The 27,465-nt window shown below is 50.2% G+C and overlaps 12 protein-coding genes across 12 annotated transcripts; 7 read left to right on the forward strand and 5 right to left on the reverse strand.

Moving 5' to 3' along the window:
• Nucleotides 1–883: 883 nt before the first annotated feature.
• Nucleotides 884–1,839, forward strand: COCVIDRAFT_102317 (hypothetical protein; the record flags this gene model as incomplete). The annotated part of the gene is made up of 2 exons (XM_014699966.1): nucleotides 884–1,064; nucleotides 1,145–1,839. The coding sequence occupies 2 exons, from the start codon at nucleotides 884–886 to the stop codon at nucleotides 1,837–1,839; spliced, it is 876 nt and encodes a 291-aa protein (XP_014555452.1).
• A 526-nt stretch (nucleotides 1,840–2,365) lies between these two features.
• COCVIDRAFT_102299 (hypothetical protein) lies at nucleotides 2,366–3,163 on the reverse strand (the record flags this gene model as incomplete). Its single annotated transcript, XM_014699967.1, has 1 exon — nucleotides 2,366–3,163. One exon carries the CDS (start codon nucleotides 3,161–3,163, stop codon nucleotides 2,366–2,368), a length of 798 nt encoding a protein of 265 aa, XP_014555453.1.
• Nucleotides 3,164–4,268: 1,105 nt separating this feature from the next.
• COCVIDRAFT_38809 (hypothetical protein) lies at nucleotides 4,269–5,683 on the forward strand (the record flags this gene model as incomplete). Its single annotated transcript, XM_014699968.1, has 4 exons — nucleotides 4,269–4,339; nucleotides 4,704–4,856; nucleotides 4,947–5,037; nucleotides 5,477–5,683. The coding sequence occupies 4 exons, from the start codon at nucleotides 4,269–4,271 to the stop codon at nucleotides 5,681–5,683; spliced, it is 522 nt and encodes a 173-aa protein (XP_014555454.1).
• Nucleotides 5,684–7,726: 2,043 nt separating this feature from the next.
• On the forward strand, nucleotides 7,727–8,401 carry COCVIDRAFT_102275 (hypothetical protein; the record flags this gene model as incomplete). The annotated part of the gene is made up of 3 exons (XM_014699969.1): nucleotides 7,727–8,041; nucleotides 8,091–8,213; nucleotides 8,282–8,401. The coding sequence occupies 3 exons, from the start codon at nucleotides 7,727–7,729 to the stop codon at nucleotides 8,399–8,401; spliced, it is 558 nt and encodes a 185-aa protein (XP_014555455.1).
• A 499-nt stretch (nucleotides 8,402–8,900) lies between these two features.
• COCVIDRAFT_102392 (hypothetical protein) lies at nucleotides 8,901–9,930 on the reverse strand (the record flags this gene model as incomplete). Its single annotated transcript, XM_014699970.1, has 2 exons — nucleotides 8,901–9,754; nucleotides 9,807–9,930. The coding sequence occupies 2 exons, from the start codon at nucleotides 9,928–9,930 to the stop codon at nucleotides 8,901–8,903; spliced, it is 978 nt and encodes a 325-aa protein (XP_014555456.1).
• Nucleotides 9,931–10,185: 255 nt separating this feature from the next.
• COCVIDRAFT_17016 (hypothetical protein) lies at nucleotides 10,186–11,910 on the reverse strand (the record flags this gene model as incomplete). Its single annotated transcript, XM_014699923.1, has 4 exons — nucleotides 10,186–10,683; nucleotides 10,734–10,787; nucleotides 10,840–11,253; nucleotides 11,302–11,910. The coding sequence occupies 4 exons, from the start codon at nucleotides 11,908–11,910 to the stop codon at nucleotides 10,186–10,188; spliced, it is 1,575 nt and encodes a 524-aa protein (XP_014555409.1).
• A 969-nt stretch (nucleotides 11,911–12,879) lies between these two features.
• COCVIDRAFT_102378 (hypothetical protein) lies at nucleotides 12,880–14,920 on the forward strand (the record flags this gene model as incomplete). The annotated part of the gene is made up of 3 exons (XM_014699971.1): nucleotides 12,880–13,059; nucleotides 13,111–14,502; nucleotides 14,639–14,920. 3 exons carry the CDS (start codon nucleotides 12,880–12,882, stop codon nucleotides 14,918–14,920), a joined length of 1,854 nt encoding a protein of 617 aa, XP_014555457.1.
• A 1,847-nt stretch (nucleotides 14,921–16,767) lies between these two features.
• Nucleotides 16,768–17,610, forward strand: COCVIDRAFT_27661 (hypothetical protein; the record flags this gene model as incomplete). The annotated part of the gene is made up of 2 exons (XM_014699972.1): nucleotides 16,768–16,959; nucleotides 17,014–17,610. 2 exons carry the CDS (start codon nucleotides 16,768–16,770, stop codon nucleotides 17,608–17,610), a joined length of 789 nt encoding a protein of 262 aa, XP_014555458.1.
• Nucleotides 17,611–19,941: 2,331 nt separating this feature from the next.
• On the forward strand, nucleotides 19,942–20,112 carry COCVIDRAFT_102354 (hypothetical protein; the record flags this gene model as incomplete). The annotated part of the gene is made up of 1 exon (XM_014699973.1): nucleotides 19,942–20,112. One exon carries the CDS (start codon nucleotides 19,942–19,944, stop codon nucleotides 20,110–20,112), a length of 171 nt encoding a protein of 56 aa, XP_014555459.1.
• Nucleotides 20,113–20,999: 887 nt separating this feature from the next.
• On the reverse strand, nucleotides 21,000–21,236 carry COCVIDRAFT_102401 (hypothetical protein; the record flags this gene model as incomplete). Its single annotated transcript, XM_014699974.1, has 1 exon — nucleotides 21,000–21,236. One exon carries the CDS (start codon nucleotides 21,234–21,236, stop codon nucleotides 21,000–21,002), a length of 237 nt encoding a protein of 78 aa, XP_014555460.1.
• An 853-nt stretch (nucleotides 21,237–22,089) lies between these two features.
• On the forward strand, nucleotides 22,090–23,014 carry COCVIDRAFT_17019 (hypothetical protein; the record flags this gene model as incomplete). The annotated part of the gene is made up of 4 exons (XM_014699924.1): nucleotides 22,090–22,500; nucleotides 22,553–22,599; nucleotides 22,655–22,877; nucleotides 22,919–23,014. The coding sequence occupies 4 exons, from the start codon at nucleotides 22,090–22,092 to the stop codon at nucleotides 23,012–23,014; spliced, it is 777 nt and encodes a 258-aa protein (XP_014555410.1).
• A 2,077-nt stretch (nucleotides 23,015–25,091) lies between these two features.
• Nucleotides 25,092–25,991, reverse strand: COCVIDRAFT_102286 (hypothetical protein; the record flags this gene model as incomplete). Its single annotated transcript, XM_014699975.1, has 2 exons — nucleotides 25,092–25,699; nucleotides 25,787–25,991. The coding sequence occupies 2 exons, from the start codon at nucleotides 25,989–25,991 to the stop codon at nucleotides 25,092–25,094; spliced, it is 813 nt and encodes a 270-aa protein (XP_014555461.1).
• Nucleotides 25,992–27,465: the final 1,474 nt, after the last annotated feature.

The following is a 27,465-nucleotide window of genomic DNA, read 5'->3' on the forward strand; positions in this document are numbered from 1 at the left end:
TCGATCTCAAGTACGCGGATCCCTACGACAAAAGAACCGGCTGCAGAGGCGGCCCAGGAACATTCGCAGGAGATGGGAAAAATGGAAGGTCATCATGTACGCCTCCGGGTACCAAATGCACATATGTCTGGGGTTGCTTGTGAGCGTAAGGTGGGAAGTAAATCAGCCAAATGTAATGAATAAGTCTAGTGCGCTAGACTTGATCTGAAACGGTATTATGTTGCCTAACGAACACCTCTATAGTCTCAAAATCTGTGTACCAGTAACGGAGCTTTCTATCTAAAACGTGTTGGGGGGAAGGGGTTTAGCCCAACCTAATTACTAAAATCTGAGAAAATAGTGTCACGTGAGGCACGTGTCCAAAAGTATATAGCTAGATGGGAGAGCCTTCCCAAGACAATGACAATACAATACCTTGGTACCATACCTGTTCTCCCGAACCGCGTGACAAATAGCTTTCTAGACACGTTTTGTAGGTACCAATGTCGCGATTAAAAGTTGTTAGAAACAATAACCCAGACTGCACACTAGCATAGCAGTAGAGTATAAGAGTTGCTCAGCCGTTCTAAGCATTTACACCGTCCGGTAAAGTAGTACAAATTGATCAAAACTCAGCCTCATACTGCGTACTAGTGATCAGTGCATTGTTGATCGCCCCACCAAAACTTGCAGGGGTGCAGCTCTTAGAATACGAATACGTTCAACATACGAGACCTCGACACTTATGGGCTAATTCTACTATAAATTCTGCAAAGTGTCGAGGAGGGAAAAAAAAGAGAGAATTCGTATTTCTGTTCATGTTGTTACGCTCTAATTTAAACAGTCGCTTCAAAGTTTCTATTTCGTCAACTCTACATTCATTGGAATTTCCAGCAACGGCAATATGGCGTCGGTACACCTCACTCCTCGTGGAGAAGCAAACTTCGATCTTTTCCCGTACAACCCTTCAATTGGCGCTGGATACGCCTATATGGTCATGTTTGGGATCATGGCTATCGCACATATCGTTCTTATGTCTATATATCGGAGTTGGTATTTCATCCCCTTCATCCTCGGATGCATAGGTAAGCAAAAAAAGCAAAAAAAGCCTCCAACTCAACCCCCGACTCCCAAATTAATTCAGGCTTTCTAATAAGCAATCCAGGCGAAGCAGCAGGCTACTACGGCCGCGCCTGGGCGCACGACAACATCCGCAACGGCACACCCTACCTAATCCAAATGATGCTGATCCTCGGCTCCGCACCTCTCCTCGCAGCAACCGTGTACATGACGCTCGGCCGCCTAGCTCGCAACCTAGATGCAAACGACTACTGCCTCATCCGCTCGACCTGGATTTCCAAAATCTACATCGTCATCGACATTGCGAGTTTCGGGTGCCAGATGGCTGGTTCCGCAGCGCAGGCCAGCGGGCCCGAGGGAGCTTTGCAAGGCATAAAGATTGTAAAGATTGGGCTTTCGATTCAGCTTGTCGCGTTTGGGTTGTTCCTTGTTATGGTTGTGGTGCTGCACACTAGACTCCGCGGCAGTCCCTCCAGTGTCTCTGAACGGCCACGTGTGAGCTGGGAGAAGCACTTCTACGCGCTGTACGTAGTCAGTGTTTTGATTGTTGTACGGAGTCTGTTTCGCCTGATTGAATTTGCTCAAGGTCCGGATGGCCATATTCTCAAGACGGAGTGGATGATGTATGTGTTCGACGCTTCGCTTTTGCTGGCGAGCACTGTGTGCTATGCAGTCATACATCCTGGCAGGCTGTTCAGATACATTCGGAAGGTCGACGGCTCGGCTTTTGAGAATAGCGATGATGGACGTGTGCCGCTTAACAAGTACGCTGGGAAATGAGGGTGGCGGGCAAGCGGAGCTATCGGGGCTATCGGGCGCAGGCAAAGGACAAATGGGTGTCTGTGAGTTACCCCCTCGAATGGACTATGGTATTTCAAGAAGAAGATGAGCAAGCGAGCTAACCAGTAAGAGCGGTCTTGAAGATGTACTCTAACCGCTACAATAGAGTGTATCTTTTTATAGATGATCAAATTCGATCAATCACATGGAGATACTTCGACATTGGATGGAATTGTGAATCTAGGCTGGCTCTGATTGCAATTCGGATTGATTGTCGACAATTTACGCTAAAGCTATCAATGTTTGACTGATTGCTAGAGGTTTGGTCTTCTGCAGCCGAGGGCCTGGCATGTCTCCTCAATCGCCGTTACCAGAGAGATCACTTTTGCAAGTAGCCCCGAGACCGGGAATTCCCCGCCTATGGGGATTGGCTAGATTGGAATATAATGTAGCTCACGGTATTGTCCCATGTCGAATATCATTATGTTTCAGGAGTGTTATTTCAAAAACCTACATGTTTGCCATCTCAGGGTTTGACCCAACTTGTTCTCTTTATTGGCCACTCCAACCAAGCCCTATATTCCGTTGGCAGCAAATCCCAGATCCCGCTCATGATATGGTGTGTCCATCCTTGCATGTACCAAAACTGTTCTAAAGCACGAATAAGGACCAAAAAGTGCGCATAGATGATCATAGGGATGGGATCACGCTGCTGCATCCGCTCAAGAAAGTCGTCCGTCACACGGTAGAGCCACCCAAAAGTCACGTGGTACTCGTCCTCTCCACCTTGATACCGATTGTTGTACATCTCTTGGAGTATATTGACAGCCTCGACATCGTCCCTGTAACCAGGTGAATCCTTTGATACAGACTTCACAAGCTCCATCAGTCTGTCGAGCTGCTTCTCGTATTCTTCGGGTACTCCTAGGGCTGGCAACGGAGGTAATACTCCGTTTATTGAATATGGGCGGGTCTTGTGAGATGGCAGACGTTGAATGTTTGAGATGGTTGATCGAATGCCGCGGAACATGACCAACCAATCTGATTTCTTATCTCGTCCAAAGGCAAGATATTCCCCAGGTTGCGGGCCCCGACTCCAACCGATAAAACATATCAATTGTTCGGCAAGCAATACTGCATCAGAGTTGTCGGAATTTAGGGTTGCAATCTGTGGTGTAACCAGAACCAGAGCGCGCTCGTAGTGGTGGTCTGCCATCGCGAGGTATGCCTCTTTGCGGTGCGGACGGCAGTGTGCCAGATGCATTGCTGCGAATGCCAGCATCAAGTGCAGAACGTATGAGTTCTTGAATCCGATCTCAGCCATTTGGTTTTGCCGGGAGACACCTCCACTGGGCCATGCTGAAAGGGTGAAGCAGGTTGATGTTGCATAGTGATACGTGAGCTCGATCTCGGATACAGGCAGCTCTCCAGAGATAGAATTGAGGCTGTTTTCTCCGTGGTGCTTGGGTGAGGAGGTGGCTGGTTCAGTGAAGTCGCAACGTACTTTTCGATACTGACAGTTGCCACAACCTGGCTTCGCCTCGTCGCACTATAAACGTTAGTGTTAACCGCTTTTTATTGCGACAGCCAGTGCATTTAGGGCCGGGTCTCGGATGCTTCCTGCAGACCATCTATGGCTTCTCTAATTACTAAGCTCCAGCCCTGCAAAGTCTATTGCCTTGTTCAGGGTGTGCAAGACCTAACAATTGTCGTACCTTGATGCGACGCGACTTGCAATTCTTACAACCAGCACGCGATTTGCGGTGTGATCGTCTTGTTATCTTCCTGATGGTTTTGTCGCCTTCATTCGCAGAAGGCGATGCTGTGTTGGATTGCGTGGTGGACATCTGGCGGGTAACTAAGGGGAAAAGAATGTCTTTGGTGAGAGGTGCGCGTATTTGAATACGAGAAAAGAGCGTGCGCGTATCGGAATACGAGGAACGCGGGAGACTAACATGGGCCATGCATTCCCGCCCCACTCGCGACGTCGCCGCTTTAAACTCTCATGGATCACTAAGCATTCTCAAACGCTGCCTAGGCTACCTAGATTTCTCTACCATAGCAAGACCAGGCAAGGCAGACACACTCGTGCTGGTTTGAATTTTCACCTTGTCATTTGGATGCGATGTCTGTAGGCCACTATCTCCAGGGTACGACACCAGCAGGTCCTGACCGAGGCCTCTGCAATATCAACGAAATCCACAGTCTTGTGACTGTCGTAGTACAGACCTTTTGGTCAAAACTGCTACAATTCCATGGGCCTTTCCGGTCATCAAAAGGCTGAGGGGAAGGAATAAGAATCAACTTTAAGGCTTTGCTGGGACTCAGAAGAGTCAGCTCTGTTTCATGAGAGTAACCTCTGCCTTGCGATAACCTTTCAAAATACCAAAGCCATCAGGCACGACTAGATCCATAACAGTGTGATGGAAATGCCTAGAGAACCACACGAGCAAGACGTTTTACCAATTGGCATCAGGGTAACGGCTCCAAGCTCCGCGCAGTAAGATCTACTGTGAGAAATATGGGAGTCAAATTCTGGATACACCACCAGTTCCCAAACTCAGCAGCTAGACCGGTAACCCGGGAGAGCCTCCTAGTGTTTATTTTGTAACACCAACTATCACTTCTCACACCTGCCAGTAGAAATAAGCTCTCATGAGGATCGCACTTTGTTTTACTAGTCCAGTAGTAATGAAATCGACCGATGCATCTTCGGAGACAGGATGCAAGTACGCAGAGCGCCAGCGGGGATGTAAAGCACATATCGCTTTCCAGGCGCACTGCGTACATCAGGTCTACCTTGCAAACTAAATACGGTGAATGATGTCTGAATGGAGTGTTGGAACGAATTAATTGCGACCCAGGAGGCGGGAGAGTGATACCTTCGCTACCTGCAATGTTGTCTTTTTGGATACTTCAATAGAAAAAGCCGTAGTTGTCAAAGGTAGAAGTAGTGGAGTAGATAACGACGAAGCTACTGATGCTGTTTCCAGGGTTGAGCTCGACAATGACTTGCTGTACAAGAGTCTCGACTTCATCTGATGTTCCTTTGAATGCCCAAAACATGTGGTCGAATGCCATATCGTTAAAAGGCTGCTAAGATGCAGGATTTGGAAAGGAATTCAGCTGCAACTATTCCAGTGCTACATTTGCGGCACTCACGAGCTGCGCATCAATGAGATCCGAGAGATGACTCAGGTAAGTTGCAATAGTTCTCCAAGATGCTTCGTGGCTAGCGTCGATACCGATCCTGGGATTGAGTCAGTACCTACACGAGTATCGATCATGCTGTTATCTTGACATGTCACTCGATGGAGTTCCAATACTTCACTCGCATAGAGTTTGTCAGTCAGCGCAACTTCGTTCTAGTATGACATCATATTTTCAAATGTCACATCAGTCAGATCTGTACTATACCCATATAGTCGCTTTCAATATTAGACTACAGTGTGATCGGTATGTCTCGCACAGACTGGCGCGTATGGTTGGCTTGGCTACCGAGCAGTCGACGCCATGGTGTTTCGCTCACAAAATGCAACAAGCAAACATAATCCGTAGGCCTTGTCCGGAGATTGCAAAAAAGAACCAGAACTCCAAGCAGCTGTGCTTACTCCAAGCAACACAGCTGACATGTTAGTACTGGAAAAAGTACCAGATCCCAGACCTGTGGTTCGAACTAGCCACGACATGTGACACCTCCCAAAATAGGTTAGAGAATCTTCATATGCAAGACAGCACGCTTCGGGAACGGACTTCCTTGCCTTTGGTTGATGCCTCTGGGTGCATCTCCATGTGTATCGTCAACTCTGCGTCTACACATAGCTCTGCAGTGCTACGTCGGTAGTACTCTATGATTCACGTGCAATAAGGGTTGAAAGTTCAGCGGGGTCCCGTTGTTCCGTCGCCACAACCACCACCACCGCACTGCTTTAGGTAACAGTAGTGCGGGATATTACCAGAAGAAAAATCCGATTCGACGACAGAGCTTTGGCGCGTTCAGTTTCCGTCTTAGTTGTTCAGCCACCTGTGATTCGGGCCCCTCAGTAGGCTTCCAATTACTCATTTTCTTTTGTTTTCATAGCATGCGACTATGACTGGCTGTCGGCTTCTACTGCTGACTATTGTTAGTTCAAAGCCGAGTGGCTTTGGCATCATCCTATCAGGGCAGAGTTGCGTTAGTTTTTTTTGTCTCAGTTTCCTTTTGTGAGAACAAAGCATGCGGCACGTTTAATTGCCGTAGTGAGCGGGAGCCAGCCGCGAACTGACCCTGCCGAGAAGACTCTGGCGGACCAGTAGCTCACTCCGTGTGTACCAGTGGGCAGGCGTTCCTAAAAAGGTCTTGCTACTGTGCAAAAAGGGGGCCGTAGGTAGCTGTCTCGCGACCGGCGGCAAAGAAGAGATGCTGAGAGACGAATCTAAGGTTCGCGACGGACTGGACACCGTCTACATTCGAATCTGTACTATATTCTTCCGCTTGTACGTATTTGTTCAGCACATGTGAAGATGTGTCATGGTAAATGATGATCGTACAGGAAGTTGACTCGCTGCCACGATGACATATGCGTGCGATTTCGCCGCATCGGAAGATCTCGTCTGATTCGCCCGGCTGCATCGCCAAGCCGCGATCTTAGTGCATTTCGATCCACCTGGGCTTCTCCAAAAGCAATTGCTTAACTCCTGACCATTCATCTTGGCGTACCACATAGGACAATGACCCATCCACCTCACAAGGCACCCTGAATCATGTTTACATTGCGCCTCAGGACTCAGAATAATACTATAGTGTCTTCAGCATCGTAAGCTATTGATCAAAGGAGTATCTGCGTCTCTTTGCGATAGCAATACCTCATCTTAGAGCTTCCGCTACGGCGTTCGGCAGCAAAAGAATTAGGGGGGCTCGTCCCGTCCCGTACCCACAGCCACATACAAGCCCTGTGTCCCGGCACGTGCCTTGTGGCATTCCCAATTCTGTCCAGCCAAATAGAGGGGAGCACGCCGTCTACAGGCTACGATGCATACATGCACATGTGTGGTAGTGCTCGGTCCGAATTCAGTACTGTGTTAATTTGGCGTGACGGAAAACCGGCAAGATCTTCATGTTACATCGCTAATTCGGACGTTAATCGAGGAGGATATGCGCAGGGCTAGACAATGAGTGGTGCACGGTGTAATCGCGAGGGGCGGGAGAGCAAGGGTCCGGAGATCTTCATGTCAGTGCTCTAGTTTCTATCCACAATGAGTACTCGGCGATGAGTTGTGCAGCTGAGTTACCAAAGATTCTGCATACTAACATGTGTTAGTGCGAATGATTTCAGCCCCTGCGAAGATCACAATGTCTATGCAATATGTTTTCGCTGGGGAGGATACTCTCTAAAGAGCTCAAGGTCGGAATGATGAAAGTCAGTGTAAGCTCTGAGGGACTTCATGGTCACAAAACCACAAGTTCTAATGCAAATGCTTTGGCTGCTTCTACAAAAAGTAGAGCATAGAGATCTTCCTTCGGTCCAATCAAGCGTGACACACGTGGAGTAAGCTACAAAGAACAAACGTTAATATCAACCAGCCACGGGACTGACGGCGCTACACACATGGTGATTTGGCACCTATCACCAGTAACACCGCCTCGCCGACTACCGATGAGTTGCAAAGATCGACATCTCAACAGATGCATGTGGGAGATCGACATGCCTAGTGGCATTTGTCCTTGAACATCGTGGTAAGCTACAGCGAGTGTTTACACTGACACTTGGACAACATCAGATGTATATAACCCCTCCAGTCCTCGACAGAATCAACTCATCATCCAGCTCCATCTACAATCCTCACTACTACCTTCTCAACACTCAACCCAAGCTCAACAACAAAAGCTTCTTTTACAACCGCAAAAATGGTCTCCATCCGCAACATCTTCACTGCCGCTTTGGCTCTCGCTGCTCCCATCTCTGCGGCTATCACTCCCGCCCAGACCGTCAGCAACATCAAGATGCTCACCTCCAAGAGCCAGGCTCTCCAGGCCCCTGCTCAGTCCATCACCATCATCAACGGACCTCTCATCGTTATCGGCCAGGGACCATTCCCCCAGATCATTGCTGGTTTTACCGACATCATCAGCACTGTCACTACTTCTATCGCTCAGATGCAGGGCTCTGAGCCTGTCAAGGCTGGCCCTGATTCCGACGCCATCTTCGACGCATTCCGTGAGGTGAGTACAATCTCCCCTCGTAATGAACAAAACTAACAAGAAAATCTAGTTTGTCCGCGTCCACCAAGTTCTCCTGAACATCCTCATTGGCAAGGCTGGCCTCTTCACCACTGTCCCCTTCATTGGCCAACCTGTCGCCGCTGTCCTCAGACAGCTTGAGAGTGTTGTCGACGTAAGTGAATCCGCCACCTCCGTCTTCGCTTGGAAACTCACAAGCACTGTACTAACTCTACCCTTCAGACCATCGCTTTCATGCTCATCGACACCGTCCAGTCTCGTTCTGCTGACCTCATCAAGGAGGCCAACAACCTCGGCGCCACCCTCGACGTCTGCATCAACTCTTACCAGGGTCTTGCCTAAATACCTTCCAACTGAGTAGCCTGGCCCCTCAACCAAAAAGACCGTTCCATGGGGATATTGCCTGGCGACTCCTAGTGAAGATACCGGTTCTGGAAGATACACGAATAATGGACAGTGGTCATCAAGCCACTATGTTGTGATGGGAAAAAAAGGAGTAGTTTTCTTCAGCAGAAACTACCTCTAGTGCGATTCTTTTCTTCTGCTGTATTCGATTGTTTATACATGGTCGCCCTTTCTGTTAATAACTTTTTTTGGGAATATACATATATTTGGTTACGGGAATTGCCTGTTTTTTTGTGCATTGCTCCAGGCGGTGAAGTGAAACTAATGACAGCTTATGCTCATCGCTTCTGATAATGGTCCCATAAAGAATCGAATAAAGGTTAAGGATCTCCTCCACTCTAGTAGACTTTTTCTTCTTTTTCTTCTTCTAATCAACTCAGATGCAGTCACTGATTGCGAACACTGTTCTCTCATTTCTATACCCCCCAATCTCTATCTAAACCACCAACTGCGCATACTCATCACAAACCTCCGTCAACTTCGTCCTTGTCCCCGGCTCCATAACACTATGCCCCGCATCATCAATAAAAAACAGCCTACTCTCCAGCCACTCCTTGTGCAACTCCCACGCCGTAATCGGGGGACAAACAACATCATACCTCCCCTGCACGATCGTCGTCGGAATACCCCTAATGCGATCCACATTCTCCTTCCTCAACAACTGCCCATCCTCCAACCACGCCTTGTTCGTGAAATAATGAATCTCAATCCTCGCATGCGCAAGCAGATATTCAGGTTCCTCTAGCTTCTTCATCGCATTGGGGTCCGGATACAGGGTACTTATAGATATCTCCCAGGTATTCCAGGCCGCGGCTGCGGGGTGCGAGATAGCGGGGTCAGAAGACATGAGGCGCTTGTGGTAATTAGCGATATGGTCTGCGCGTTCTTCCTTAGGGAGAAAGTTGATAAAGTCGTCCCAGCGGTCCGGGAAAAGCATGCTGGCGCCGCCCGGGTGGTTCGTCCATCTAAGCTCGAGATCACGGACTGTGAAGATGCCACGCAGGACGAGGCTGCCGACGCTGGTAGGATGGGTTTGGGCGTAGGCGAGGGCGAGGGTGGAGCCCCAGGAGCCGCCAAAGACCATGTGCCATTTGGTGATAAAGAGGTGCTTGCGGAGGGCCTCTATGTCGGAAACCAAGTCCCAAGTTGTGTTGGCAGTTGCGTTGGCGTTGGGGCGGGATTGCCCGCAGCCGCGTTGGTCGAGGAGGATCACGTGGTATTCTGATGGGTTGAAGAAGACTGTGTTGCTTTTGGAGCAGTTTCCGCCGGGGCCGCCGTGGAGGTAGATTACTTCATGTGGTTAGAATGCGAATATTTTGTAGAGATTCATTTCAACACATACCAGGTTTTCCACCCTTTTTGCCGTACTGTTGATAGTACAGCTCGTGGATGTCGTCGACACGAAGCCAGTCAACGTTCCAAGCATCTTCATGCTGGTAGCTGTGTATCTCAGGAGCCTGAGCCATTGTGATTGATGTTTTGCTTTGAAAATTGGGGGCAGAGGTTTTTGTTCTCTGGTTACTGTCGCTGTGGAATAAGCAGGCAGTCGCGATGAGGAGTCAGAAAAGACACTACCCCGCTTACAGCATAGCGACCCCCACTATGTCAAGAGCACCTTCCTAGACAGGTCGAGGCACATTACAAAAAGAGAACACATGGAGGAAGTGAAGTCATTACATTCATTATCTTATACAACAAGAGTATTCTGAGTAAATATCAACTCAGAACTTGAATCCACCAGTCCTCGTACTGAACAAGCCATCAGGGTCGACGCTCCTCTGCAATGCCTTGAACTTCTCATAGTCCCGATAGCTTTGTAGAACAGGCTGATCAAACATAGCATCATTCAAGAAGAGTGGCAGGTAAGTATCCAGGGGCATCCCTGCTTCTGCCATCCACTGCGGCACAACCTCGTCTAGCCAACTCGTAACCTCTCTGGCAATCTTGAACGCAGCTTCATCATCTGATGGCAAGTTCCAGGCTCCTTGGTAGATAAGTACTATGCGGTCGGGATCAGAAGCACCGAGACCCATGGCGTTGCCGCCTTTAGCCGCCGATTTCTTGCCAATTACAGATGGAAGAGGCTGGAAGTCAACGCTGAACTGAACACCGCGGACCACAGGGGGCGTATTCAGAAAGAGGGCGGTGGTGTTGGCGAGCTTCTCGCTGATCTCCTTGTACATTTGTGGACGAGAAGCAATGTATGGGATTGTTTTAGTCTTTTGTACGATTAGATTCTTGCTGAAGAGGATAAAGAATAAATACTCACGCGGAAGAAGGAACGAGCATTCAAGAGGCGAACTGGTTCACCATTGGCCCTTAACTACACGTAGTTAGCATGTTATCGTAACAGTGACACAGATATTTGAAATTACCAGCTGAGAGTACTTCTGCCTCTTCGGTAGACAAGCCAGGTTGAGGATGTTGAAGAACTGGGCAAAAGGACCGGACGTAGGCGGCGTAGGGCCGTCATAAAAGTAGTATATGAGTTTGGACCTCGTGCCAACACCCAGTACCAGGTCAGTGAAGATGATGGCCGCCTTGGGATCTTCGGCACCATGACCAACGAATTCATGTAGTGCAGCATAGAGCTCGTCTGCCTTGGTCTCATCGTATGCGCAGGATCCGCCCCATACGTCGTCCATGTGGTGAACCTTGGCTTTAAATTGTGTGACAATGCCAAATTGGTTGCTGCTACCACGCATCGCCTGCGCGAGGTCTGGATGTCTTACGGCATTTACGTTTACAATGGAGCCATTAGCCATGATTGTCTCCCATTCAACAATGTTCTAGCACTTGTCAGCATGGTGTCTAACTAGCATCGGTCGGCGACTGACATCGGCAGCAAGGCCTTCTTGAGCACTGAGAAAGGAGAGACCTCCCCCTAACAGTAGCCCACCAACACCAACAAGACCTGGATTGAGTAAGCGAATATCCTGCCAAGGCGCGTATATGACTATACCAAGTCTTCCACCAGCAATGGCTACCCCGCTTTGTTCGAGATCACCTATCACGTCATTCCACTCTCCTCCAGGGCGGACGTAGGCTACATCCTCCTGTGCGTCATAGCTTGCTCCAGCCAGGTCGGTCATGGTGATGAGGACACCATCTTGGACAGTGGAATGGTCTTTGTTAGGGTCATGACCACCACTGCGAGTAGCAAAGCGGACTGTCGGGTACTTGTTCAAGATCTTGATGACAATGGAAACATCCTGAGCAGAGTTGGGCTGTACAACACATGCTGGTTTGATTTCTCGAAGATTAGTAGCCCAGTACTGTTGTGTCTCATACTGGTATTCCACTGAGAGAAGTCCTGGACTTAGGGTTTTGCCGGGCAGAGAGTTGGCTATCTCATTGCAGGCTTGAGTAGTTGCGTCTGAGGGGAGACCATAAGCGGTCTGGGCACCCAGTAGCAACGCACTGACTAGGAATGCGAGGCCGGCCATGGTGGACAAATGTGGAAGGATTAAAATGGAGGAGTGCCAAAATGAGAAACAAGCCTTGCTGTCTCTGTGCAATGCCTGAGGAAACTGTCAAATATATACAGGGACATTATATAACGTCGATTCCAAGTCTCGACATTGGGCCGAGATGCGGCTGTCAAAATCGGTCTCAATCTAGAAAAATAACATGGTCTCAAGAGAAGTGGAAATACTGTGGCTTGGATACGGCACACGTGTGTATGCTGGAAAGTGGAAACCTCCATACCAAACACAGGACGACAGGACAGCTTTGAGGAAAGATCAGCAACAAAGTCCGAGAGAGTTGCCGGAAGCGAATTTAAAAGTGGATTAGACTGGATGCAAGTTGTCTCAATGTCTCTATCGCGAGCTGAAACTGGAATTTAGCCTAGCTGTTGCAGTCTAAAATGCCAATAGAGATGACGCGGGGGCTGAATTGAGGCGTGCGTGGCAATCTAGACAGGAATCGAAAAGTCTGGGTCAACGGGCAAAAGCGACCGAAGGCCCCACAATGACTGCGATCTGGCGGTCGATTCGAATTTTATGGCCGAGCCGGAGTCTATCGTACATCGTGGAAGACATGACTTGACATGACTAGAGTAGACAAAACGGGCACACCGGTGACTAGAGGTGATTAGTGACGTGACCTGTGTGACACAAGCGTGTTCGGGAGTGGCTGAAGATGAAAGTCGGAAGACAATGGCATGGTTGTGGAGAACTGGCTGCCGAGCACTATATACGGACACGGAATACGAGTGGCATTTAGGTCGTTTACAAGCGGGTGCAGCAGGACGGGAACCAGGGTCTCGGGTGAAGCACGGCCCGAGCGCGGTAGCTGGGTTGCTCCTTCTAGAACCCAGCACTCAGGGTAAACAAACATTGGACGAGAGCAAGCCGCCACAACGTCGCGTCTACGCCCACGTCCGCGTCTGACGTCGACAACGGAACACCACCATGGAGTCATACAACCTCAAAACTGCATCGACATACATCAACAACCTGCTGCTGTCGCGGGGGTTGTTGCGCAATGGCAAGCCCATTGAGTTTGCCCACCCGTCCAGGGGAGAGGGCGGGAAGGAAGCCACCATGGCCCAGATTATCAATTTGATCCACGATCTAATACTAAAGCGCGATGTATGTTGGCCTCAAGCTCTTCTGAGCTGTATTTTCCTAACGAATGTATAGCGCGACCAAGAATATCGTGAGTCCGTCGCTGAGACGCTGCGAAATCTGCGCGCGGATGCGACGCGCCAGACGGCCGCCCTTGAGAAGCAATATGCACGCAATGACGACCTGTCGCGGCAACTCTCCCTCGCCCAGGCCCAGGAACAGTCGGCACGCAAGGCTCTACACACAGCTGAATCATCTGCACGAAAGTTGCGTGCAGAAATGCAGCGACTCAAAACGACCGTGGATCAAGTACGCACAACTTGCACAAACGACGTTCGGAAGCGCGACAGGGAGATTGTGAGGCTAAAGAGCCATTTGACAAGTCAACAGAGGGGCAACAAGACTGGTCTTGTCGGTGCGAGCATCACAATCAACCCAGGCACCATGGGCTTGGGTGGGGCTACAAGCAGCGTGCGTGAGGATGTGCCCAATGTCGACGACCCCGAATATAGCCTGAAGCAGGAGACAACTGAATTTTTGACACACCTCAGTCAAAGCTTAAGCGACGAGAACGATAGTCTTATTGGGCTTGTACGAAGCACACTTTTGACGCTGAAGGAGCTGCAAGGCATGTCGGAACAAAACGCAAGAGCCGACTCGGAAGAGGGATCTGACTTTGGCGAAAACGATGACAACGATGAGGGCACAGGACAAGGCATGTTGCACACGCTACCTACCAACTATGAGGCCTTGGCAGATGACATGGACACGGTGCTGGACAACTTGAAGAACCTACTCACAAATCCAAACTTTGTGTCAGTGGAAGAGGTGGAGCTGCGCGAAGAGGAGATTCACAGGCTACGCGCAGGGTGGGAAAAAATGGAGGCCCGATTGCGCGAGTCCTTTATGCTCATGGACTCTTGGAGGAAGCGCATGACCAATGGCGACACCATCGATCTTGAGGAGCTTAGGATGGGCCTAGGATTTGGACAAGGGCTAGACACATCTGACAGGCAAGGCATCTCCATCATTGAGGAAGAAGAAGAGGACGAGGATGAGGATGAAGCCGCCAGTTCAGTCTTCGACGAGGAAGTAGATGATACAGATGTCCCACAAGAAGACGAGGACGAGCAAAGCGAAGTCGAGCATGAGCCTTCACCGGAGGTAGAGGACATGGCGCCAAAGAAGAATAGCGCCGACATGTTCAAGATCAAGCTGCAACCCACTCCAGCAGCGCTACGAGAGTCCAATGGTAACAAGTCGCTAAGCCGATCGCCGCGAAAAGTTGCCTTCTCACCATCTATTCCCAACACGCCATGTCAGGTGGAAGATGAGAATGCAGAGGAGTCTGGGATTGACCTGGTAGGTGCGGAGAAGTCGAGTCGCTCCAGCTCGGCAGTCAAGCCACCTACTTCTGAAGAACGGGCACCAAGGCGGAAAAGTCGAGATGATCGCACACCCCGAAGCGTACGTAATGACAGGCTGACGAAGCATATGGTGAATATGGGCAGCATAGTCTTCTTTCCTTGTCGTCTTGTCTTTGTCATGCGGCCGATGAGCAGCGCTTGTTTAATCAGACCATGCATCTAACAGTTTTTAGCAGACTAGAAAACGCCTATCGAGTCCACGGGCACACCCTGAGGAGCCGTCGCCGAAGCTAACTGTGCAAGACAAACTGCGAGACGCCTCGGAAGCGGCCGCTGCAGCCGAAGTCGAGAAGGCTGCCAGCCCCACCAAGAAAACCGACAACAGGGGCGAAATGATCAATGAGGATACGGGCAAGCGCGCACCTCGGTCTGCAACCAAGTCCAGGGTTGGTGGTCGACCGCGAAGAAGAAAGAGCACCCTTACGGCGGACGAGCTAGCGAATCTTTTGGGTTGCTGAGTGAGTTGAAAAAAGTGTTGTGTGTGTGTGTGTACTACTATCATCTTGATTTATTTTTTTAATTGCAGCGGAGCAGATAGTTGCCTGATTTTGGCACTGCTATATTATGGCCAAAGTGGTGGCATGTCACGATGCAATCATTGTCATGAGCATGTTGAGAGACTAGTCGGTGGGATGGCTGGTATGCATGACTACTGCTCCTTCTCATTGGTGCACTGTCACTAACGGTGCACCTGGGGGGTTCACGCACCGAGAGCGGGCGCGTATGTACGCCTGTATGCACGCCTGGGCCATGTTGGCCGTTATCGAGTCTAACATCACTAGAACACTGCGGGCCTAAAAGACTCGGGCATGTATATGTGCGCAAGACATTAGAGTCAAGAAAGAGATGGCAGCAGGACATGGATGATGGCATAGAGGGTAGAGAAAGGGGCTTTGGTGGTACGAGGGCTAGGCGACATGCGGCCTTGTTGTTGCACCTCATTGGCAGTATTCAAATTGCGAGGCTTTCGAGACTTTGTGCCTTTGCGTACCTGATATTGAAAGTGGTGCCCCACCACATCGCGTATGTGTCCCCCTGTAGGTTATTCTCCCGACATGTCTGTTTAGCGAAGCTTATGAGGCCGCGTGCGCACACGGGCTGCATGTTATGACGATATGCCGGAGGTTAAGGCCTCAGGTGTGACCACGAAAGTGGCTTACGATGCAGTTGGGCGAAGTTGGTGATGGGCAGCTGTGGTTGGATGGGACGACAAGCCACTAAAGATTATTAGCCGCCCATGTTCCCAATTGGGGATATTTGGTGATGAGCCGGACATGGTGAAAGGAATGCCATTGGAGAGGGCGGGGCATATGGGCCGATAATGTCTGTAAATAGGTCTGTATGCGGCAGAGAGGAGATGCTGCAGGCTGGTCAAGGCAGAATCCTGGGAAGCAAATTTGTCTGCATCCGTCTTCTGCTCAGTTCGCCCGTCCATCATGCAGTGTGAAGAGAAACTTGTCTGCAGGCCGCACATCCCGACATCACATGGTAGAGGCACAGTCGCTGCTGATTGGCCGCATGTTTTCATCCCAGGTCCGTGCGCTGCGTGACGACCCACCCGTGTATTCCCCGCCCACATTGGCCACTCAGCGCACAGAACAATGACGCCCGGCTACACACATCAAAGCCATCAACCACTCCCGCAACACCGTCAAGCGCTCGCCGTACATTCGATAGACTGCTCTCCACACCCGCTACCGGCCTGCACCCTGCCCAGATGGCGTGGCTACACTGCGCAATCAATCAATCGCTACCGGATCCACCCATGCCTGACCCGTACGCGGCCTAGTCCAATGTCCGCCCGTCAGCCCCTCGTCAACGCCCAATCGTCGCCCGGCTTCTGTGTGATGCATCTTCTATACATAAGTAGGCCTGGAGCCGCTCCCATCTCGTCTTTTTTTTCTTCAGCAAGTGTGTCAAGTTCAGAGTTGTTGTGTTCGTTTTTTGTCTATTCTTTTTTACCCCTCCCCCTTCTTCCTCCTACCTACTCTACTCAGGCCTGGTGCCATCTAATCACTACACTACCGACAACCCGTTTTACCCATTCCCCCATTTTTTGCAATAATTCAATTCCTTGTGGCCGGTCCACCCCAACGTAATACTCAGCTCTACTTGCTCGAAACGAACTTCCAAATCACACCGACAACACAACCTCGCAACCCTTAGCGAGATCCTCGACATACACACACACAGCCTCCTTAGCAATCTTGACGTCTATCCATTAGCTTGGTATCGGACGAATCGAAAGAAAAAAATTACATCATAATACAAGTTTTCTACACAGAAAGAAAGAGATAACATCACAATGGCCGCTATCCAGCTCAACTTCACTCTCCGCACTTCCGCCAACTGCAAGACCGTACATCTTCTCGGCTCCTGGGATGGCTACCAAGGCCAACTTCCGCTTTCCAAGGACCCCAAGAAGTCTGGTGGCTGGGTCGGATGCTTCAAGTTCCAAGGACAGACTTTGAAGCAGGGACAGCGCTACTGGTACTACGTATGTCTATCCTCGTGGTAACCACTCTTCCCTCCGAGGCTAACGTCTTCCTAGTACATCATCGACGGCTACCACGTCTCCCACGACCCCGCCAAGGACCACACGACCGAACCCACCACTGGCCGCAAGCTCAACATCATCGACATTCCCGCTGCCAAGTCGAGCTCAAAGTCATCCTCATCCAGCGCCGACCGCAAGTCGCGCCGTGTATCCACCGCTTCCATCCCCAAGGGCCGTGGCCTCAGCCCAGAGCGCATCGTCGCACCCAAGCCCCAACGACCACACGAGACCCGCCAAGTCATCAACACGCAGTACGACAAGACCACCTTGGAGGAGCTCAACCGCCGCTTTGCCACCCAGAAGATCGAAGAGTCATCCGACGACTCCGAGTACAGCTCCGACGAAGACTCCGACGTTCCCTCACTCACCAGCCGCTCCACCAACAGCTCTAGCCCGTCCAGTATCAGCTCTGGAAGCTCATGCTGCACGTGCGAACGCTACGGCATCACCCGCGCTGGTGACCGCGTCAAGCTCGACTGTGGTGGTGCGCGCTGCGGATACTCCGACGACTCTTCCGAATGCTCCTCCGAAGACGAGTACGTGTACGAGGAGAAGACCACCCGCCGCCAGGGTGTCGTCATCCGCGCCTAAGCGCCTTCTTCTCTGCCCGCCTCCCCTGGACAGCCATTTTCCCTGTTTCTTCCTTCGCCACCTTGTGCGACAGGGAAAACACAACCAACCTTCTTTTCTGTGAATATTATGATAACGACCCTTTCTTTCTCTTTCTTGTTCATCACCGTCGTAACCTCTTTACCTCGAGGTTCGGCTTTCCGCTCACTTATTCTAATGGATGCGCTTTCTACGACGGACTTGGTTCTTCTAGTTTTTTTTCGCTGCTGTTTCCCGACTGGGGGAATATGTACGAGCACTCCTTTTTTCACTCATGGCTTATGATTTACCGACAAGCTTATCTTGTTTCAACCGAACATCCTGTAACGACTCCCAGACCAGATGTTCAAAATGTGCCAATGCACGCTCCATGTAGATTTTACTACTACTTATGCCAATCTATGAATTCGCATGGGCCTCGTGCGCGGAAAATAAATACTGCTCTCCTTCTTTGCCTGCTCAGTGATGTTTTGATCGGATGGTTTCATACTGAATGGCTTTGGAATAACTATCAGGAGAGTCACTTGCACGAGACGCTATTCGGATACGATGCGCCAAACTACCGTCTGCACTGCTATTCATCACTACGACAACGATGACGACAATTTGAAATAGGGATAAATACCCCCATACCCTTTCATATATACTAGGGAATAAACACCCATTCGCACACATTCTCTCTCTCCCCTTCCCGAGAAAGAGAATAAAAAAAAGGAGAGAAACTAATTCCCACAAACTCTCTCTCTTAGTATATATCTTTACTTATAAAAGACCCGATTGTAATCCAACTTGGGCACTTCTGCGCCCCGCTCCCTCCCCTAAGAAAGCTGATCTCGACCAATTTCACCGTAAATGTGTAGTACATCGATCAACCAGCGAGGTAGCCGCAACACACAGCGGCTCTATATATCTTTTCTTTTCTTTTTTTTGGTTTCTTCATTTTTTTTGGTTTGTGGAGATGTGGTCATGGGTTTTGCTGGTAGACTGTGTAGCGTGTATCTGGGTGGTGAGAAGGAATGTCTGCAAGCTTAGCTTTGGTGCGAGAATGGAAGATGGGGAAGGGTTATGTGGAGGGTAAGGTGTGTAGGTGAGTCAATGCTGTGAGGTTTGTTTTGGGAAGAAGTGTTTCTGATAAAATATACGTGTAGATTGTCTCGCCTTGGAATGTGTGAGAGTCACGTGGTTTTATGAGGGGGCGGCGGCGAATTTGGTGGCAAAAAAGAGCTTCCTGAGAGATGTGTCTGATAGAGATAACTAATGCGATTTGTGGGAATATCTTCACTCCGAGTGTACGCCTGGGCATAGAGTCTAGTGGCGATGATACTGTCCAGTGTAATTTGCTATATGGTCTACTCGTGGTTCTGGGGGCTTCATTTGAGGGATATAACGAATACCAAGGTAAGGATTTCCACATGGCTCTAAGCGAGTCTTTAAAGGGGTAACCACCCTCTCGGGAGTATGGACAGAAGTGGGTTGTATTTCCTAGGGCGATAAGGCATGGAATGCTCCTAGAGTTTTACTGCTTACTTCTCTCCCAATCAGATTACAGCACTGGTGTTTTAGCGAGTTTTCTTGGAAGAACTAGTACAGCAACGAGGAGGAACTAGTTATATCAAAGAGGAAGGCTACAAGGTCATAAGGCTGACAAGGCTGACACAGGGGCCCTTGCAGCTTTGGCTGCCGACGAGCTGGAGACGATACACTATGCCGGACCGTGGACCCGCAACCCGTCGTGCCGTGCCATCTCCGGGCAATCGATTTGAAACCGTCGGTCCAGGCCCACAAAGCTGGCTGTGCTGCTCGGTACCGACTGTTAGGATACTTCTCGGGACCAGCTTGTACTATTACCAAATGCGGAAATGACATGCTCAGCCTTATACAGCGAGGCTGTGGCAGTATGAAAAAGGAAAGCGGTGGTTCATTAGAGCCTCAGGCCGGTCAAAGGTTCTTTGCCAGTAATTGGTTTGGGCTTGAAGGCTGATAGGGAAGTGAACAGGGCTAGGCAGCCGGTCAAGAATCAAAAGGCAAAAGATATCGACATGTTGCGAGTTCGAGGGGGCAGTGGGCTTTGAACAACGAGATCTAGATTCCTGATTGGCACGCAAAGATTGCAGTAACAGCAACATTCGAGGTCTAGCCAGCAGGTGAGTAACAAGAGGGACCACCAACCATGAGCCAGGAGGATTGGATGCCTAGCTCTTGAGCTATGACCTTGGAACAGCCACACCACCCCTGCTCCTAAATATAGGAAGTCATGTGGATACCTGGTCTTTCGAGGTGGTCGACCTGCCACCCTCGCGGGCAGAGAAGGATATGGTTTCACCGTATCTTCGCGTTTTCGGAGATACGAGTCGACCGAAACTCTCAGCAGCAACGGAGCAACGGAAGGTTTGTAGATACGTTGTCAAGGCGAATGACATGTGCGCTTGCGTATACCTATGCGTATGCGCCCAAGTTAGTCCTGGCGCCACAGCTAGTATGTAAGGACGTATGTAAGCTGAACGGCCGAGCCATGGAGATGCCGAAGGTCGTTCACCGGCAGATTCGGAAAAGGCCGAAGCGCGAGTAAACGGTCCAGTGGAGACGGGACAAGGTCGACATGTGGAGTAGCGAGAGATTGTTACGTGATTTAGTAGAAACGTGGAGTGGGAGGTGGCGCTTCTCACACCGACGAAACGGGCGAGTGGTAAGGGTCTGGAAGGATGTTTGGTACGGCAAGAGGCGGTAACGTAGTACGCGCACGTGCCTCAAGGGTGGGCCTGCTTGGCCAAGATGACGTCTAGTGAACTTTTCATGCGCCCGTCAACCTTCATGATACTTCAGTTGGATAACATCTGGTTAGTCTGCAGCACACTCGCACCTTGGGTCATCCAGAGTGTCAGAACTAGGCACGGAGATTTTTTCCGTTTAGGAATAGCGTGCTGTCATCCCGCGCAAGGCAGATTTGGGCGAGTTGTAAGAACAATGTAGCGATATTGGAACCAACGCTATGATGCTAGTAGCGACAGTGACTAAGTAAGTGGAGTGGGTTTACCATCCATGATTCTCCTAGTGCCAGCAAGATATTTGTGAAGAAAAAAAAGCTTCCAAATCCTCCTGATGTATGTTACAGCCCAATCCAAACGCCAACTGTCCATCGTATTCATACATTTGACCTGTCATGATCATGTCATGACTGTAGATAACTCCGTGACGATGCATGTATTCCTAAGTGTACAAAGAGACGCGAAGTAACAGTGCTGTGGGAGTTGGCGCCGAGTGGCCAGCTCGAAGAGGCCAAGGAGCCGAGCGCGTTGGTAGACGATATTTTTAGAAGGATTTCTATGGCCGTTCTCGGACCAGTATTGAAATTATGTTGCTCTCTCTCTCTCTCACCGTAACGGACCAAAAGAACATGAACTGCTTCTGTAGCCAGAATCTGGATGAACAGCAGCATGGTAAACGATGTTGGGTCGGTGGCTACTATGTGTATTGCAAGCATAGCCTACAAGAACCGTCTTTTCCTGGACCATATGCCCTCGCTGGCCATGAGCAACACACGGATCGATGGCGTGTTTGTAGTATAGACATCGGCAAACCGAGTAGCGTTCGACGACTTGATAGCACATTCTTGGGACCGTGCGTGACGATGGATTCTTTTCTCGGTGTCTGAAATCGAAAGCAGCTTTTGAAGGAACGGCTTGAACGCAAGCAAAACAATAAAGAGATTGGTATTGAGGGTAAAACGGTGTTTGGAGTGATTTCTGACTCGATCAGGCGACAGAGGCATATATAGCAGGATGTAAGGCGACAATGTAGACTATGAAGCAGAGTGTGGGTCATACTGCGGATGCATCGTCAACTTGCTGCATGTCATGTCGGCTATGCAAACGGAAAGGACGGGTAAGGACAAGTGCGCAGTCAGCCGGAAGACGCTCCAACGGGATTCTCAAAGGTAGCTAGCAAACCGTTTTGGCCATTGGCTTGTCGGACTGGCAGGAAAGCCTGGGTGTTTGGATAGGGCAGGGGTTTGAGAGGTCGGCTGTTGGAGTCTTTCAGCTGGTAGTGATTGTGCGCCTCTGAACATCATTGGCCCGTGGCTGAGACCATGTGATGGACTCCGAATTGCTCAGCATTTCACCAAATGATGGCCAAGGAGCGCAGCAAAGCAAAAAGGCGGACAAGCGTGAACGGAGATAGTGATTGCACATGGGGGCGGCGGAACCCCCTGCAATGCACAGACCGTACTAGCCATCAAAGGGTAGCTTGCAGGGCCGCATCAAGCTGGTTCGTAGAGTGTCGACACTAGAATAACGATCTGTGCGTGACCTTGTATCTGACAGCCTGGACAGCCAGGGTCAGCTACATGTTTTGACATAGCGTGCTGGTCATGGGTGCGAACAGGAGGCCAGTGACGTAGAGTGCTTGGTCGGACATGTCGCGCGCCATGAGCAGGCGCCGGGCTGTTCGGCTGCGATTGATATGTCCGGTGAAGCCAGAATCACTTTTGAGGTCCATTGTGCGAGGGAGGCCGTCGTCTGCCCGCAGACGTGGGTTGTCAAGGTTGGGGGTTCAACGTCGTGCATGGGCGTGGAAGAGAACCGGTTTGACGGCCGCCAAGGAGGCCGACACCTACATAATAGTAGTAGTGGGGCATTACTAACGTACGTATCTGGAGCTTCTGCCCTCTTCCAACCTTCGGACCATACCGAGTATGGCCCAGTTCTTCGTCGATGCCATGCATACTATGTGGTCAACTTCCATTCTCTACGATGCCACAAAACCCCTTCCTCTCCCACCACCCCCACGAAGTGCATGGACCTCCCATACCATCTGGAGCTTCGAGCTGACCAGCTGAGTGCTGCCTATGGGCTTGCGCATCTGCACATCACCGTACGTTGCGCATCCACATAGGCAGCACATCTATTTCAAGAGTCTACCATAGCGGCTCATCTCACTCTTTAGTTCGACGGCGATTCATACTATCATTGAGTAAGTTTCTGTATTCGTCGTCTGGTAAACGGTATCATAAACACATGGCTGCCAGGCAGGTACACCGCTGGTACTGCCTCATGTGGGCCTCTCGCCAACATCCCATCGCTTCGCCACAACTAGCACAACAGGCCGGTAATCCATCGCTGTTTGCCGATCGCTCCATCAGAACATCGGGAATCGTCTTAGGGCTGAAATCACCGCCACCGGCGCAGTTCCGCCTGTGGGCAACATGCAGCCCTATGCACCATCCCGTCATCTGCCATCACGTGGTGGCGGTATGCCAGTCTTACGCAGCACTGCCTACGTCGAAACATAGACGCCTATCGGCGATGTCCTTGCAGACGCCAGCCTATCTATTTTCTATACCTCGCCAAGGGAATTAACCCTTGCGGGCATCCTAGTCAGAGGATAAATTTACCTCTTTCAGAAGACATTCTCTTCGAGTCATCAGGGGCATAAGCCTCTTTAGCTCCGTTCCTAATAAAAGTATGGAGGGAGGAAGACGCTCCAAATGCGCTTGTACTCACCTAAGATTCGAGTCATGTTGATGGGTTTTTGACATGAAAATACCGTGTCAACACGGGATGTTCACTGAGGCTCTTTAGTTGGCTTTTGAGCCACAATCAACTCGTGTCAGAGAAATGGACAGCCGAAAGTTACGTCAATGTGCGGATATAAGACATAAAACAAACTGGCACCACAACCTGCACATAAAACACTGCCTATGTCGGCTATGAATCAGCAATGCCATCGGCAAGTGCTGGTTCTTGATTGGTTGTTGCACTCTGCGAGATGCGTGCCGATTTACTGCTACGAGCAAATATGCGGCATCTCCCCCCCCCCCCCACACACACCATGGCCTTCGCAACCTCCGAATCGTGGTTGGTTGCAGCGCCAATGTGGCAGATCATGCCAACACGATTACCAATACGCCAAGGCGCAAGACGCCACCCGAGATGACAATGCAGCAATAGCATCGTCGTATTCTTTTGTCAGGAAAGGCGTCCTATCACATTCCGATAACACGTACTCAATATTTGAAGAATGTTTTCGAAACTAGACTTCGCGACAAGTTACCCTAATCAGCACACGTTACATATGGTACTTCAGGTCAAGGCAACTCTCCACTACGTCAGCTGACCTGCATGGTATGCAGGACACTCCAAGTCCAGTCTCCCTAGCTATGACTAGAGGCCAGCGCACTTAGAATTAGTAACGAGGCGTACTCCCTCGGGTTGATTTCCCATACCGATACTGCACTGCTTTGCACTCACCGGAATCTGAGTAAAATGTGGGCTTGCACGACTCGTACGACTATCGCCAGCATCAGTGACCGATGAATGTGCACACAGGCTTACGGGAATAGCTTGCAATGCACACCGCCTTTATTCAACATCACCAAATTCACTCAACTCCCACTACGTCATGCAAACAGCAAAGCTCGCATTTTCTTTACGTTGATAGTCGTCGAACAGTGGTACGGTGATTTATTATTCATTACTGAATACGCGTAACTGCTTTACTTTCAATGTACGTTTTATTCCCATCACTTGGGCTTTATGAAATTCCTCGAAGAACCATCAAGCATTCCTCCTTTCTTGTCAAGAGAAGCTGTGACAGCACGACACTGCTACTTTATATCTAGGTCGCCAACCCATGTATTTTTTTATTTTCCCTTTTGAATCACTGACATATTTTAACTCTCTAGACCATTCAATTGCGTGCCCACAAAGAATATCTTCAGTCTCATCTTTCAATATTGGACCTACACGTCCACCCACACAACCAACAAAGCGAAGTCTACAAATGACCAGCAAGACGACCCGAGGAATGACCAGTAAAGCGACAAATGAACGCATCTCACTATACAACCATTGGCATATAATGGGGTTCGTTCATAATCGCTAACTGAGCACCAAAGAAAAGAAGCGCCTAACACAACGTTCATCACTTCTTGTGCACATCACCAAGAGCGGTAATTATTTACTTGTTTACTTGCAATTTTCCGCAAGCACGCCATCCCTTCCAACTCAATGTGGGCTTATACATGTCACGGCCAGTCAAGAAAACAATTGAACAATACAACTAATAGCCCCAGTCAGATATCAATAAGGCAAGTCTGATTATGGAATTGTGGAATGATCTTCACACCAAAAGTAAACACAAGATTGAGGGTGATAGTTTGAGTACTAATTCTATACAAGAGTAATATAATCCCTCCACCGCATTAAACTAACCAAGAGGTAACAAGAGAACACAGCACAAGGGTATAATTCAAGCCCATTTACGGACCCCAGGTCCCATGGAACCGACCAGTCCAGACCAAGAAAGATCGTTTGGGGGCCCAAACAACGCGGCTATAGCGTCCAGAGAATCATAAATTCGTTATAAAAGTACAGAGGGGGTTGTCGGTCATGAAATGAAGTGAAAGAAAAAAAAACAATAAAAAAGGCAACTGTGATGTCGAATTTCCATGGGAAATATCGAGTTTACAGCATGACGCCAGCAATAACGAGCAGAGCAACAGCGTAGTAGCCAGCAAGGTTGCCAACTGTCAAGCTAGCAGCCGCACCCTCACCGCCAGGCGCCGTGGTGCCATTGGGAAGAGTACCATTGAGGACGAGTGTCTTAGTGCCATTGACATCAGAAACAGTGATGAGCGACTTGTTGAGCGCAGCGTAGCTTCCGTTGCCAACCAGATCATCAAGGTACTGCTGGTCGTCGTTTTCGTCACAGCCGCAAACGCTGAACTCCTGGCAAAGACACATAACAGGTAGCGTCTCATTGCGACCCTGTGTCTGGCGGGTCCAGAGCGACCTCTTTCTGTCGTTGTCATCATCATCGGTAGCGGACTGGTTGTAGAAGCGGTAGGGGTTGCTGTAGTGGTATGGGTAAACGCTGTAGAGCCAGAGACCGGGCATGATGAGGAGGATTGCTGCGGGCGCAAGCAAGAGACCGGGTGAAAGACCCTTTGGAGTCTTTTTTCCGGCGGAGTAAGGTACGGCAGCGCCGCCGCCGTAGTATCGTCCTCCGCCGAATGAGCGTGATGGGCCCGAGCCTGTGCTTGTAGAGCCGCCGGTGTTGGATGTGGGAGAGGCTCGTCCGCTGCTGCCGCTGCCGCCACTGCTGCTACCTCGGCCTCCACCGCTGTTACTACTACCACTGCCACCGCTACTGCTGCCACCGCTGCTGCTGCCTCCACTGCTGCCTCCGCCACGTCCACCGCCGCCCTTGCGACGCTCTAGCGTGTGGTCTGGGGAGACGACTTCCGATGCAGGAACGACGCGGCGGTCTTCGAGGATATTGAGCGCATTGTTAAATTCAGGTAGAGAAGCAGCGCTGATTGCTTGCGATGCCAATAGGTAGGCGATAAACTGTGAGGCCTTCATAACGAAGTCGATATGGAACTGTGGTACGGGGTGGCGGCGTGTGTAATGTGCGACACTAAGATGTCAGGCCGGAGTATTTAAACCAAGGATGCCAAGACTACCAAGCAGGTAGGTAGTGATATAGAGCAAGGTATAGAGGCTTGCTGCTTGAAGTTTGTGTCGGAGTTTGGGACACGGGAGGAGGGAAGGGAAGAGATAGATATGTTAGGTATATACGTGAATGGGCAAAGTCAAAGAGGCAAGCGTTGTTCTTTAATGTAAGGTAGACAAGGGAAGCGGACCCTGGAGGATGAGCAAGTGCGCCTGTGCGTCATCAAAGGAAGAAGCCAACTCTGTTCCGCGCCACCTTCTTCTAGCCGTGCTTGGCGGGCGATTTTGGCGTGAATGCCTGACTTATCGTGGCAATGCATGTCGCCAATCTCGAGGCTAATTTCACTTGTGTTGCCTGTGCTGATGAGCTGTGCAAATTGGCCTTTGTGACCCAAGGCCAAAAGGGCCAGAATAAGGCCGCAAGCGAGCTCCAGCTGAAGGGCTGCGCAGCCTTGTTGCAAAAAAAAAAAGCTTGGGCGATGTACATACATATTCTGCAAAGCCGTTTCGGACACAGGTCCAAATGTATACATGCATGTTTCCCCAGCCGTTTGCAGCCTTACTGTGTATACTGACGCAGGCAATACGTGATGCACCGAACATAATCTAGGGTCTGGCATGACCTCATGGTGATCCTCATCTAAACGCTAAGACAACACTTCAACCCGAACCGTGTGGCCAAAACACCATCACCGCGCAGCAGCCAACAAATCACGGCTGCCAGCTCAGGCGCATTTGTGTCACTGCGCCTCCATGTCTTTTTGCTGGTCGGTAGATACGACAGTCTCCGCCAGTCAATCAGCGCTGTTTCCTGTGCAAATGTGCGCGGGGCGTACCGCGGGGTGACCTCATTCAGTGTGCCGAGGGAACCAATCTAAGTACCGGTGAGCGGTGTCATTGTTGGGGTCGCTTGGCACGTTGTGTTTAAGCACGGCTAGGCAATCACTAGAGCACGCAGGGCGCCCAACGCCAAGCGATACTTGATCGCTGTGACCATACCATTGACTTTTTTTGTATATCAACTCGTCTATCTCTTGGCCGCCTGTTTCTTGTGCTTGGTCGACTGTGACGCAACTTCACAGTTGCTTCAGGGTTACACAAGTTGTCTTGAAGCATCCAAACAAACAATGCAGCTTGTTGATTGGCAATTGGTATAGCGTCCGATGCCGAGCGTTACCTTGTGCCCCCCTCGCCTAAGCGTGTTCTTCCGCGATGTTGGTTTTATAAACCAGTGTGAGGCTATGCTGACGCCGGTCCAATGCGCTGGATTAAAGGGTGGCGCAATCAGGGTGCATGATGGGGGCTGGTGCAGCCACATGCTCTTCAGTCATGGGTTGGAGTTATAGTGGAGTGGAGTGGTGGCAGTACAGTAAAGTGGCCATGT

The sequence above is a fragment of the Bipolaris victoriae genome (genome assembly GCF_000527765.1).
Source record: "Bipolaris victoriae FI3 unplaced genomic scaffold scaffold_55, whole genome shotgun sequence".
Taxonomy (NCBI): domain Eukaryota; kingdom Fungi; phylum Ascomycota; class Dothideomycetes; order Pleosporales; family Pleosporaceae; genus Bipolaris; species Bipolaris victoriae.